Genomic DNA, 14,312 nt, shown 5'->3' with positions numbered 1-14,312 from the left:
GGGAAACAAACAAGACGCGCACGCCATCGGCGGGACGGTCCCCATTACGGGCAGCGTGGCCATAGCAAGGTTGTTCGGCGTCGGCCGGCTGGCAGGAATAATCGATACAACCGTGGTCTGCGGTTCTGTACAACTATATCATATGGTACTAAATGAAGGTCGATCCATTCACAAACATGTAGAAAGTGACCTTTCGTCTTCGACGGGGTGATTTTAAGGGGTCACTTTAAGCTCTATAAAGCAGCATCCGAATAAAAACGAAGAAAAAAATCGATGAAGAACATATATTTATATAAAGCAGCATTCGACCCAAAAAAAACGAAAGTTAAAAGAATGACGTCATAATTAAGAGGATTATGCTAATTATAATAAAAAAAACAAAAGAGATGGAATGCTACTTATACGATATGGCGATATCTCTTTGCCACTTTATAAGGTTACGTCTAGGACTTTCCTTATAAACAAGAAGTGCTTCACTTTATGATGATTGATCGTACATCTATAAATGCTTTAATTGCGGAAATTAAGTACCATCTTTTTCATTAATCTTCCTTCCTTTAGATCAAAGAGTCACAAGATTACTTGCTAATTTGTCAAGACATAGGGGTCCGAAGCAAATCTGCTCGAGTCATTGCGAATCTAGTCGTTACTGTTAAGCCGATCCGTCGCGGCATGCAACGATGCCAATCTTTGACCGAATTCATAACATGCATGGACAACAGAAACTCCGACCGGTCACTTATAATAGATCACGTTAACGAGCATTCAAGAGCACTAATTGAACGTACGTAATTAAAAAAAAAAATTGAGTAGTGATTATACATATCAGAATTCAGTTCGCTAAAAATTAAATAGTTATTACCACAAAAAATCTCAAACTGGTACACTTGTGATAAATTTACCTAGTTTTTTTTACCACAAAAACTCCAAATTGGTACACCGGTGACAATTTTATACTAAACTAATTTTTTGATCGCCAAAAACCCCAAAATGCTACACTTGCGACAAATTTACCCTCCATTAAATTGGATTAATATCGCAAAAAATCATATACTAGTACACTTTAAAACCACAAACTGATACACCCGTCACCTGTCACGTATCATTTAATTCAGAAATTTAACGGTAAAATTTAACGAAAGCTAAAGGATGGTAATATTGTCACAGGTGTATTAATTTGAAATTCTTTATTATCAAAAAATTAATTTATGATAAATTTATTATAAATACGTCAATTTGAGATTTTTCGTAGCGTTAGGTCAAAATCAAATTTTTTTTTCTTATTTAGTTACCTCGCCGACGCTGTCGAAACATTCGGCACCACAATCGCAAAAGCAATTGGCGTGCGGACAACGAGACGGACCATCTCGAACGATGTCCCTCTCATCTTTTCGCTTGTGTTGGTGGTTTGTTTTCTTCCATTTATCTTTCGTTGTGGGGGGACCCAGTACCGGTCTCTTTCTTTTTTCTTTTTTTGTGGTCAGATCTTTCGTTTTGTTGACTTGGCCCCTTCATCATTGAATGTCGGAGGTTGACGCCGTGCCCAACAAGAACTTCGCTTATTAACGTGTTGTGTCGTCAATGTGTCCTTGAGAGCCAACTTTGTACACGCCCTTTGGAGTAAAGGTCGTGTGTTGTGGTCTAGAGGAGCAACCTCGTTGAATGAGGATCGTGTTCGTTGGGGAAGAGACTTTATATAAACACGTGGCGGGTCCGTATGATGATTTCCCTGGATGGTTGTTTAGGTTGGGTTTGGATCGGATCGGGATATGGGAGAAAACCTTTCCACACGGAAGGATCTCTTCCTTTTCGTTTTTACTTTTTCTGTGTGATGATTTTATTGACAGTTGCATATATTTCTAAGGTTTTTTTTTTTTGGGGTAAAAAGATCCATCTCAATTATACAGGCCTCGGTTCGGTACGGTCTCCAAGAAAAGAAAAATAAGGACGGCCTGAGGTATGTACGCAACATTTTCACGATCTTCGTGAACCGGGCCCGTTTGGTGAACCAATTAAAAGCGATGAAAACTTGAGATTGAACTTGTTTGATAACTTTAGTTGATGTTTGCCTTGACGGACTCAATGAAGTAACAATCTACTTAATGTGGTAAGTCGGGGTTACTTGATTCATTCAATTGCAAAGGTAAATTGGCGACAACTAAAACCTTGCCAAATGTATTGGTCCACCGTTCCATCCTTGGTAAGAAATTCATAAATGTTATTTACAAATTTTCAGTTATCACCAAATGACTTATTTCTATTTATCTTTAGCACTAAAGATCACCGTCGATTCAAATTCAATGCTTAAATTTTCAGCACTTACTTTTCAATTCTACCGGACGGGTTCCGACCCGAGTTAAGAAAAAAAAAACACACACACACACACACATAGCTAAGCAATCCGAATGCAAGAAGTTTTTAACTATTCTCTATGCGCGGTGCAACAAGACAAACACTTTCATTCCTATGCAATGCATAAGTGTGATGGAGAAAATCCAACATACCAGCTGAAAGATAACGGATGAACGTGCCGTGTGTCGGTTTCTGAGTGGCTGTTACCTAAGAGTATGTTGTTATCATAGCGTCTGTCACGTCTGCTTTCCTTTTTCCTCTTCCTATCTATCAATAATCTTCGTCGGTTGAAGGAGTACGATGATGCCCTATCGCATTATTTTTCGGATGCTTCCTTCGAGAGATCACCTATCTAATTATCTAGGAAACGTCACGCCACAGTTCAATTAACAAATTTATCTTTATTCTTTTTAAGAAGAACGATAAAATATAATTTATGATGAATTAGGCGAACGACCACCTGATTCTTTGAGTCACCTAAAATGAAATTTGGAATGTCAATAGACATCCTTCTCGAGTAGATGTTAAATTATATTCGAAATTTACGCATTAAGGGGGCGAACCTAGGCAAGCATATTCTTTCTTAGACTCAGACTCGCCCACATGAAATTATGTTGGAAATGATGTAATGTTTATTAACTGGCTAGTAAATTGGGTCTCCACATGCACTCCACCTTTGTCCCCCTAAGGGCCCTAACCCTTGAACTAACATCACTTGTACTCTAGGACTTGTTCCTAGTCGATGATTCATAAAGGAAAGCAAGAGATTTCAATCCATTTTCGCAATAAGGGTGCGTCTGTTTCACGGAAAACTCAAGATCTCGAAAACATTTTTGGAAAAATGATTGATTATACCGCTTAGAAAAATTAGTCAACGGAAAATATGTTCACTATCGATAACAATTTATGCTAACTATTTTTTGTAGATGATGAAAGTATTTTTCATTCATTCATTTTTGTAAGCGATACAAGTGATCATTTTTGGAAAAATGTTTTCCAAATCTCGAATTTTTTGTGAAACAAACACACCCTAAATCACGTGAAGGGACTCAAATACTTGATTTTATTTCTTTTGGGATAATAATGCAAATAGTACCTGAACTTTGATCAAATATACAATGTCATCCTTAAACTATTAATTAGTACAATGTGATCCCTAAACTTTGACCCAACGCACAATGTCGTCCTTAGAAATTTAGTTTGTTCAATATGGTCCCTAAATTATGGGTAAATGTTCAATATAGTCCTTTCGTTTACATCATTTTCACTTAGTTTAGGGATTAAATGGACTTTTACCAATAATTTAGGGACTACATCGAATAAATAAAAAATGTAGGAATGTCATTACACATTGGGCCAAAGTTTAATGACCATTCGTGTCATTTTTATATTTCTTTTTTTTTCAACTTTCATATTGGCTATCAGCCCTAACGTGAGTATCCATAATTACAACTACCAATAAAATAAGAGAAAGTACCCATAGTTGCAACTTGCAGATCCAGTGGAAAGTTAAATGAATATACCCTCAATACGCTAATGCTGCCACGTCATCATCCTTATACTATATATATATTGAACAAAGATGAAGTGACTTGTAAGAGAATATCGCATGACTACACCCAAAGCCGTCATCATATCTCAAAAAGGCCCTTTTTTATGTTGTAAGCTTACATAACTATGGAAAATTACCCTTCCTTACCAAAAAAAAACTATGGAAAATTACCCGGGTCAGGCACGGGTAATATTCATATATGAAGAAAGTATATTGATGATTTTCTTTAGGGTATATACAGAAAAACTATATATACCTATATATAATATATATATAGGGGTTGTGTTTAGTTCAATGACAAGAGTTGATTAAGATGCTTTTATTTGTAATTGCGTTTGTAATTGGCCAGTAAATTAAGTCACGCTCGATTAATGATCAATTGATACAATTTGTGTGAGTCAGTATCGTCCGACCATACAATATTACCTGAGTCAAAATCTATGTGACTCAAAGGGATTGAATTTTAAAACTCGGGTTCGGGCTGGTTCGATTTCAAATTAAAAACTCGGGCTTAGGCCGAGTCAAGATTTGTTAAGAGCAAGAAAAGAAGAAAGGGCATGGCATGATAACCCCAAGGCTTCTCTTCATGTGTAATTTCCTGTGAATTTGATGGAAGGAGGGAGCTGACGACACTTTCGAGCTGATGGGCCTGTGGTTCACGTCCAATTCTAGGCCCAAGAGGAAGCAATGAAAGAGAACGATATGGCCCACAAAAAGAACATGATATGGAAACTTAAAAAACAGAACTTTTTTCAATTATTGGGAGAGCCTAGGGAGGAAAAAGGAAGAACATTTTGTATCAAAAGGAGCTAAAAAGGAAAGGACAGGGCCTAAAAGTACAAGCAGCAGTCTAGGGCACTTTTGCATTTTTTTTTTTGTCCTTTTTTTGGCCTTTCAAACTTTCAATTTCTTTCGACTAAAAAAAAAATTTCGGTTTCTCATAATTTCACGTGCCTAGTAAGATATTCAGTTAACAATGATGCTGTAAATGAGGGAGCGAATACTTCAAATGATAATGCATCCTCTAACATGGCACGTTTACGTGACGAAAGAATTATTAGTTGACGAGATTTGTAATATTTAACGCAACGTATTTATTTTATCGGGACATATGTGATCATGTTATTGTAATGAAATTACTCACTTTTTAATTGAGAAGATTCACTTTGATGTGATATTTTTATTTATAAATTTGTTAATATGTCTCTTGCATATTGCAGTCAATACGAAAATATAAAAGTTAAAGTCATTGTTTTCTTTCACTTTTAAACAAATTTTAAAAAAAAACTTAAATTGGTCACATCAAAAGATTTTCCCAAATATATGTTTACCAAACAATATTTCTTCCAAAGTTGCTTTTCAAAATACTTTTCAATTACAGTTTAAAATAGTATTTTTATTTCATAAAACCCCTTTAGGCTAAAGGCTTTTGCTTTTCCCCAAATGCTGAACCAAATGCACTCGAAACCTTATTTCATTATTAAAAGATTGACTTAATCTCTACATCTTCTATAATGTTCTTAGTTCATTAATCGCATGACACATTGAGAGAAGCTTTGGACGTACGAGTTTTGAGTTGATCACGTTCGAGCCCGGTTTGATGTATATGAGCGTGATGAAGACGCTTCTCTCAAATTAGGGTTCCCAAGATACAAGCGGAGTCTCAAACTAACTCGCACTAACAATAGCAACTACTATTAATATGAATTCACCTTGAACCAATTTCTCAATTGAGCATCATAATCTGTCACATCACTTAATAAACTGAGTTTATAAACTTTCTCCGGCAAAATTCAAAGGAACTCATCACAAAACCATGCATATTATCAGATTTGCTTCAATCAAACTGAAAAATCTCGTATCTGTCAAAAGGAAAAGCAACCAAAAATCAGACAATAAAAAAAGAAGAAAAAGCCGAAAACTTTTTTCATGATTGAGGTGGAGGTTTCCATCCATGCAGATACTGAAGACCAGGTTGCCGACTTGCCAGTTGTGCTCGCATCTTCTTTGCACTTCTCTGGGCCTACTTAAGATGGATCAGAAGTCATATTAGCTGCTCTGGTTCACTGTTCTTTTCTGGACATAATGCAATTGGGCGGAGCTGATGGGATCAGCTGCATGTACTGTGTACTGGCCTTATTAATAATTTTGTCATATAGTTTAGAGGAGCAAAGCAAATCCAATTGAATTTCACGAGGGGAAGAAAACATCGGTCTTCATGAGGAGTATTTCAGTATTTATAACTCTGGAAGAAAAGGTTGAAAGACACCTCACACGTTCATGTGCTCCGGGAGGGAAAAAAGCCACATCCACTTTGTCATCTAGTGTGAAAGTGTCGCATTTGCAGAGCTGTGTGTCATCACAAACGGATCCCAATAACCCTCTGTCCTCTCCGTGATCCATCCATCTCTCTCTCTCTCTCTCTTTCCACCTATAATGATGCTCAATCATAACCTCATCACATTCTCCTCATAATTCCCACATCATCTCTCTCTCTCTCTCTCTCACTCTCGCTCTCTTTCTGTGGCTCATACATTCATAAGAGTTTCCTAAGAAGAGACCTTCAATTACTTCATCGTTCAATGGCTCCTCTTGGGTCACTCTTGGCAATGCTCGTGCTCTCACTGTCCTGCACTTCACTGGCCACCTCTGCCTCGCCCCAGAAGCTACCCATCTCCACCATCTCAGCAGCACCAGCAACACTGCCCAGTGTTGCCCCTCAGTCCTCCCCCTCCACCACCATCTCAGCTGCCCCATCACTCCTCCCATCCTCCCCTCTCTCTCCCTCCCCAGCATTGTCGCCCGACATCACCCCGCTGCTTCCATCCCCCGGCAGCGAGGCGGCGGCCCCCGGGTCCACGCTGCCAATAATACCGTCCAGCCCGAGCCCGCCGAACCCGGACGACATGCTAGCCCCTGGGCCCAATACTGCGTTGCCTCCATCCAGGGCCTTGCCTGTCTCGGCCTCGCCAAGGGTTGTGAATTTGTTTGCGGGGGTAGTCCTCTGTTTGTCAGTGGCATTGTGCTTGGTGTTGCTTCCTGGTATGTAAGGCAAAAATTGCAGTCTGCCCAAGTGGGTGCTTTTGCTTTACTCTCGTCATTGTAGATGCAAGATTCGCTTTTTACAATTCATAGTACCTGTTATTATCTCATAATTCTTTTTTCTTGCTGAATGAAGTGTATGGCACAGATGTATGCTGTCATAGGACAGCAATTCTATCCCTGCTTATATAAAATAATTGCTATTCTTTAGTTTTTTTTTTTTTGGGCTAAAAATTGCTATTCTTTAGTTAACTGTTCTTTTTGTGCTCTTTTCTAATTGGGAAGAGGGTGAAAAAAAAGAGAGACAAAGAGCTAGTGAGCCCCATGCAGGCCCTTTTGGGAGTGGTTGGGGGTTTCTTGGCATGTGCTTCTTGTTCATCTTTCTTTGTTGGTATTGAGATGTTTTGAGCATCGCCACCGTCACTTCACTGTAGGAAATTCACTTTGATTCTAACCCTGTTCTCTGGCAGACTCTGAATTCTGGTGAAGTGGTGTGTATTTTGCCTAGCCACCTTTTAAAAAGATGGTTCCTTTGCCTTGTCGCTTTAACTGTTAGTATCATTAGTCCTCTCTCACTTAAACATCAAGAAATTCACATCATACGAAATCACGGGCTATTTTAATCCAATTGACTAGTCATTGGGAAAGATAATTAATTAAAAGAGGGCCTTTTTTTCAGTGAGAGAAAGTAATAGTGGGATTAGGTAGTTCAGAAGAGGAACTGTTGCTGGAAAGAGGAAAGGACAATCTTGCTTGGGATTGATTAGTGATTTTATCTGCAACAGCACATGCGGCTTAACAATTTAATAAGCTGGCCTAATCATGTCCCATATCATTTAAGCTATAGCTGTAAAAGAATACATTGATATTACAACCTGATCCTATCAAAGTAAACCTGATGATTGAGAAAAGAAACCGACTTCTTAACTATGGCCCTAACTATGCTTTTTAAGTCTTGATTTTAGAGCACATGGTCCTCTACTGCTTAGTACACTAAATAATGTTACAAGTCAAGCCCATCTACAGAGCCACAACTGTGGGTGGGGACTTTGAAGACCCATTGAACAGCTTCGCCAGAAATCCACCCTTAAATTTGTCAAACTCAAAGAGATTAAACTTCTTGGCTTCTCTGGCAACAATGTGCTTCTTAAGCCTCACATTCTCATCCTTCAACACTCCCACAGTCAGACTCAGCTGCCTTATCACCTCCCTCTTCTCTTCATCCTTCTGCACCAGCTTCTCCTTCTGCATACTGTTCTCTTCCTTGAGCCTCTCTATTTCTTCCTTCAGCTTCTTCACTTCGTCCTCGCTGAACCAGCACGATCCTGCCTCTTCTTTCGCCTCTTCGTGCACCTGGGCGTCATCCTTTTCGTGAGAAACCACGGTTTCATTCTTCTGGCAGGGCTTATGTTCGATCCTGTCTCCCGTGCTTTCAGTTTCCTGGCGCCTGTGTCCGGTTACTTCTTCCTCCTCCTCAAGATCCTCGACTTCGGATTCGGTGGTCTCCCCGTGCTCAAAGGACTCGGAGTAGCTGTCGTAGTTTTGGTCCATCGCCGACATCGACTTCTCATGGCGATACTTGTTACAGGAAAATGGTGACCCAACAGTTGTCAGGAGGCGAGTCCCCGCCTCAGACTTGAGCTGGTCGTACCGCTCAGCCAAAAGGCGGTGCGCGCGGTAGAAATCTTCCACCATGCTCATCAGCTCGGGCCTCTTCTTGTAGTACATCTCCGCTCGCTGTGCGAAAGAGTCCGCGTCTCCCTCAATCAGCTTCAGCATTGTTTCCGTCTTGTCATCTAGCTCTGAATGAAGGGAAAGAGAGCAATCTTTGTCAGCAGGTTCAGGACCGCAGCTTTGTCCAAGAATATTGCACAAAATTCTAGGATGTACATGTATGTTATGGATTTTACTTGGGTTCCAAAAATTCCTAGAGCTGCCCAGTCTACAATACTAAAAAAGAATGATTCGATGAAATATTGGAGATTCATTTTGAGGGCTGAACCTGATCGCTACTTTACTAGAAACATTTTATCCGGATTTTTAACAACAGCAACAAAAACGGACCCATCAGCTCTCACAAACAAAAAGCCAGTCTCTTTGAGATTATAGCAATGGAAAAACACGTAGGCCCCAAAAAGCAATGGAAATAGCAGATGAGAAATGTAATTCACCTCGAAGCTTTCCATCAACAGTATCATCATCATATTTAGGAAATCTGGTCTTTAACTAGATTGTCATGGGCCCAACAGATCATTAGACCATAAAGAGTGATCTTAGTGACAACTAATTGATGAGAAATTTTAGAGACCACTGCTAAAAAGGAGGAACAAATTTTAAGAGTGCCTTGTGGGCCTCAGGTAACAGAACAGAACAGAACGTCCAAAGAAATAAATCCAACTTCTATATGAGATATGCTCAGTGTCCAGAATTTAAATTAAATTAAATCTATCACTAAAAAGTAAAGAACCGCCGTTATAAATCAAACTGTGCAGTATCATAATTACTTTTACTTTTGCCTAGACTAAATGGGTCCAAAACTAGCATCATCCACAAGCTTTGGCAATATCAAGCGGAATGACGTAAAAAGGAACAATGGCAACGGCCCTGTTCCATACAATCACGACATCAACAGCCACAAGAAGTTTCCACGAAAATGAGTCGCCATAAATCAACAGAAAGAAAATGAGAGTCACAAGACAAGAGTATGAATCCTGGGCCTAGATTCAGAAAATCTCCCTTTCTTTGAAGCCCACTGAGCAACAAAGTTGCAGCCACCATTAGTTTTCTGTGGTGAGGACCACCCTCCATCACTGTGATCTCTCTCTCTCTCTCTCTCTCTCTCTCTCTCTCTCTCTCTCTCACACACACACACACACACACACAAACACGAAAGGGCACGTGCTGTGGAGATTGATATGTCTCGACTGAAAATATCACATGATAGATGGAGATCAACCAGTGGAAGCGCAAGGCTCTGCGACTCTCACATGGCTCCGGCACTTCTGTCACTTGTTTATCTAATTAATTTCATAGAAAGTCAGAGTGGTCCCACCACCAAGTTCTTCCCTTCACAGATCATGGATGGACCTTTTGAGCGCTAGATGCGAATGAATCTACCAACAAAACTTATTCAGCATCAAGTTAACCATCATTGCTTGTGATCTTTCACTTACCAGTCAATATACCCCACCAGAAAAGGTAGGCACTGAAAGAAACAAAAAGAATTCAAATTTTCAAATACGAAACTAAAGGGGACACGCTCCCCAACGGTCAAGAACAGCAAGATGTCAGCCATATCTTATTTTCCTTCTCTGTTTTTTATGGCAATTTTAAATTCTCGTAGAGAGATTATAGAACAAGAAATCAGTAACCAGTGTGTGAGAATCTTATTTTCCCTGTTTCGTACCTGATAGCGTGGACTGAAGCCACGGTGAACGCTTGGTGGTGTTGTGGCGGCCGTCCAGCCACCACCACTGCGAATGTGAGGGTTGCTTCTTCATCGTCATCACCATCCCCACCATTTTCTCTCCCTTTTCTGTACCTTACCTTCATGTGTCAGCGAAACAGATCAGAAAAGAAAAGGGTTAAAAAAGAAAAGGCAAGGCAAGGCAGATGAATCGAGAAATGGTCCAGATCTCCGCGTACGAGACGAGAGCTTAGATTGCATTGAACCATCAAAGCAGTCGGGGCTTGAAAACTGAATGGGACGTGGTTAAGAGGGAAAGAATCAAAGCCCAGTATGGCAACTGAATCTATGAAATCTCAAAATTTTGGTCTGACAGGGGATAGTTGATTATGACCACCCAACAAAATGGAAAAAAACTGGGAAGCAGATAAAAAAGAAAGGCAAGAACTTTAAGCACCGAATCCACAGACAAGAGAGCAGAGCAATCTGGGCTTCAAGTCCCTTCCAAATTCAAAAGAAAGAACGCATTAACTAGCCCCCAAAACACATCCACTCGCGAGTTCTTGCTTGACTTGACTGAATTCTGAGTTGGGTACAGGATGAGAGTGAAGAGAAGTCGAAGAAGGTGGAGAGAGAGAGAGAGGGTACCTTCAGGTATGGAGTTGCCTTCGGTAACACGCAGACGACGGTGGGAGCGTCTGTCTGGTTCGGTGTTGGCTTGTCCGTTGACACGGAGCTCAGCCTCTCTCCTACATATGTGATGTGACTTTGGACTTACGGCTAAAATTTGAGTTCCTCGAAGTTTGCGACCGTGTTTTTGTCTCTCTCTCCATCGCCCTTTTAACTTTCTTAGTCTCTTCTTCATTTTAAAAAGGGCAAAAAGAAAGATCGTGGCCTCTACAGTGATATAGACATGTGCAAACCAAGGATGAATTAGACAATACCATCGAATGTGGTAGATCAATGTGATTAGCCTCGCCTACGAGTTCAAAACAATAGGAAGCTCATGTGCCGGCGACCCTCTTGTAAAAAAGGGACGTTGGCACCGTGATAACAATGGGGCTGCAGCAATTGCACGCCCTTAGCGAGTTTGAGCTATTGTAATCGAATTACCGCCATTGGAAGAGAGTGAGAAGATGATTGTTGAAGTCACTCCCAAGTTTGATCAAAATGCTATTCCCTGGAATTATGGGAAATGAAATTGATGACGTCGCTCGATCAGATTGTTGTTATGCACCTAGAGAAAAGTAATTCCTAGCGATTGTAAAAACTAGTGAATTCAATTTGATTAACCAATTAAGAAAAATGCCCGCTCTCGAAATCCCTACTTTGGGGACCTTTAAAGTTGAAGGTCAATGGATAATAACCATGGGTCAATTCGGGACATACGGTATGTGTATTATTATGGTAGCAAATAAGGATTGCTATAATTCTTTTACCTCTCCATACTCTTTTGTCGATGATAGGCGGTATCAATTAAACTTATTAACTTGGCCAATTGCGCAATGTTTTGGAATTTTGAGAGACAGTAGTACTTCTAAAGCACCATTTTCTTCTTCTTTTTTTGTTATTTGATCGAAATCCGATTAACTTTTCAGCAAGATGCTCACATGACATGGCGGTTAAAGAATTAGCCACGTATTTGTCATGTCAATATTTCGATAGACAATTGGCCAAACTCCAGCCAACTGCATCAAAGTTTTTTTCGTTGTTTTTCTTTTGTTACTTTTTACTATGGGTGTTCAGTACTTTTTGAGTATTCGGTTAACCCCCATTTGGTGTGGCACTTGTCCTATTTTGCGCACCGAGCAATTATGGGAGATACAAAAACCTATACTCCTAGGGCGGACACAAGAGAATGTACAAATGTGATGATCTTTTTCCCGGTTTATAGATCCATGTTCTCAAAAGCTAGCAGAAGAGTGCATGTTTTGCGTGCAAAAAAATTGAGAAAATAAGTTTTTAAACATTTGGACTGGTTAGGGACATGAATTTGAATTTTTTTGTGAAATACTGAAGGTTCAATTTTTTGAACATAACAAAGATTTGAAATTTAAAATTTTGAAAGAGTCAAAGACCTATTGAATCTTCTGGTTTAATATTTTATATTGTAAAGAAAAGCTGTAAACTAACGAGTCAGCGGACGACATGTGTCTCTAGACCCACCCGAGTATCTTACGTAGAAAACACGACAGGCAATCCTTCGAGACAATATATAGACCGAAAAAACAGAAAAATCCTTTTGTGCCATGCGCACGCTGCTTCGTGGCATGGCATACCCTGATCCCTATGTCTAGGTTTGAAGTTAAAAAAAAAAAACCGTAAATTTAGGAAAGATAACTTCAACACGGATGAAACTGTAAAAGGGAGTCCGTAAAAAGGCTATTCTTACTTTGACAGGGTAGTGAAATGTGGACTTTTGTTTTCACTTTTATCCAATCAAATATTATAAAAATAGATTAAAAGATAGTGGGCGACATCAAGGAAAGATCTCTCCCTTAATGATAGTAACAGAGAATGGCTACCACTCTCGATTTGGAACAAAATTTGGAAAGTTGAAAGTTCGCGAGAGGCACGGGATGATATTATGGAGGATAGCGGCTGATGTCCTGCCTTGCAGAGCTAATCTGGGTAGATCACTTTACATCTCGAACCGTTCCTGCTCATTGCGTGGAAATTTGGAGGAAAACTCAATCCACCTATTCACATCTTGCTCCTTGGCCAGGTTTTGTGGAGATAGAGCCTATGGATATCAACTCGTTTGCTTTCGCCGGAGGAGATGGCAAACCGCTTCCTTTGACCCAATGCAGATTGCATGGCGAACGGGCTTGAGTCACAGACTCTTCACCCTTTATGCAGCAATTTTCTGTACTAGAATGTGATGTTATAGAAATGCCACGTTACATGCTCAAGCAGCTCCAAATGCTTTCCAGATAGTCAAGCTACGCTTACGAGAGTTTATGGAATTTTCAAACAAGTCTAGGAAAGAAACCATAGTTAAGATCAGCACAAAAGCCGATTCTCTAGTGGAAAGGATAGAATCTTGGCTCCACCGTTAGATGAAGGGTTGAAGTTTAATGTAGACGATGCGTGGAGAGATAATAAAAGAGCCATATGTATTATTGTATGATCAGCTAGCGGCTCATTGTTCCAAACTTGGACAAGAAGAGAAAGATGGAACTCGAGAGTGGAAGTCGAAGCTGCAGCTCTTCTTTCCTCTAATTATGCCCAATCCCTTGTCATCGAAATAATGGTTTAAAGCGACTGCAAGGTCTTAATTGATACCATCCATCAAAAGACTCTTTACCTTTAGAGTACTCAGCATCCTGGAGTTTGGCGTGGACCCGAAGGCCCCCCTAACAAAGCAGCTCAGCGTTTGCAAATTGGGCTTTCACTTTCACGATCTAATAAGTTTTAGGATTTTCACTGCACTTATCATTTAAAAATATCATCTTAATAGTCTTCTTTAATTTATGGTACCAATGTAGATACTATTCGTAAAGTTTTGTCCGAAATGTAAAGTTTATTCTAGCACGTGAAAAAAAAAAAAAGCAGATATTTCCCTTGCATCAAAGGCATATAACCGTTAAAACTACCACTCCCTTTCATCCTCTATTCTCACACAAATGTCCACAACCATCTTCCCTCAGATCGCTCTTTGAAACGCCATCTTGTATCTATCTTGTAATCGGGCTCTTGGTCCCGGAATAAACCCGGGTCCGACAACATGCTAGCGGCGAAGCTACTAACGCATCTCCTGTAAGAGTGTCACATTTATGTTCACCGGTCGTGCTCGTGTCGTGTCGGATGCTACCAGATAAGTTCAACCCACATACAACTCACGCAATAATCACGTCGGAAATCTAAAGCCGAACGATCGACCGTCGTAATCTCAGGCGGAGATTTCGCTATTCGCCGGCGAGGCCCGCGGGTCTGGCCCATGAAGAGCCGCAACGGCAC

The 14,312-nt window shown here is 40.1% G+C and overlaps 2 protein-coding genes across 3 annotated transcripts; one reads left to right on the top strand and one right to left on the bottom strand.

Moving 5' to 3' along the window:
* The first annotated feature begins 6,486 nt into the window (after nucleotides 1-6,486).
* Nucleotides 6,487-6,954, top strand: LOC115673585 (classical arabinogalactan protein 26). Its single transcript, XM_030595797.1, has one exon. The coding sequence runs from the start codon at nucleotides 6,487-6,489 to the stop codon at nucleotides 6,952-6,954; it is 468 nt and encodes a 155-aa protein (XP_030451657.1).
* Nucleotides 6,955-7,748: 794 nt separating this feature from the next.
* Nucleotides 7,749-11,186, bottom strand: LOC115673500 (protein NETWORKED 3C). 2 transcript variants are annotated; one of them, XM_030595688.2, is made up of 3 exons: nucleotides 11,001-11,186; nucleotides 10,353-10,492; nucleotides 7,749-8,748 (listed from the first exon to the last, which is right to left on the bottom strand). In XM_030595688.2, the coding sequence occupies exons 2-3, from the start codon at nucleotides 10,465-10,467 to the stop codon at nucleotides 7,967-7,969; spliced, it is 897 nt and encodes a 298-aa protein (XP_030451548.1). In that variant the 5' UTR covers nucleotides 10,468-10,492; nucleotides 11,001-11,186; the 3' UTR covers nucleotides 7,749-7,966. The 2 variants fall into 2 exon arrangements, with proteins under 2 accessions (XP_030451548.1, XP_056170837.1); XM_056314862.1 differs by lacking the exon at nucleotides 11,001-11,186 and adding an exon at nucleotides 10,810-10,956.
* Between the last annotated feature and the right edge of the window lie 3,126 nt (nucleotides 11,187-14,312).

Source organism: Syzygium oleosum, unplaced genomic scaffold, assembly GCF_021117445.2.
Source record: "Syzygium oleosum isolate NSW1041296 unplaced genomic scaffold, Sole_v2.1 Sole_v2.09, whole genome shotgun sequence".
In the NCBI taxonomy this organism is placed as follows: Eukaryota; Viridiplantae; Streptophyta; class Magnoliopsida; order Myrtales; family Myrtaceae; genus Syzygium; species Syzygium oleosum.
Note: the sequence above shows the minus strand (reverse complement) of the source record. Positions and strands in the feature narration are given on the sequence as shown.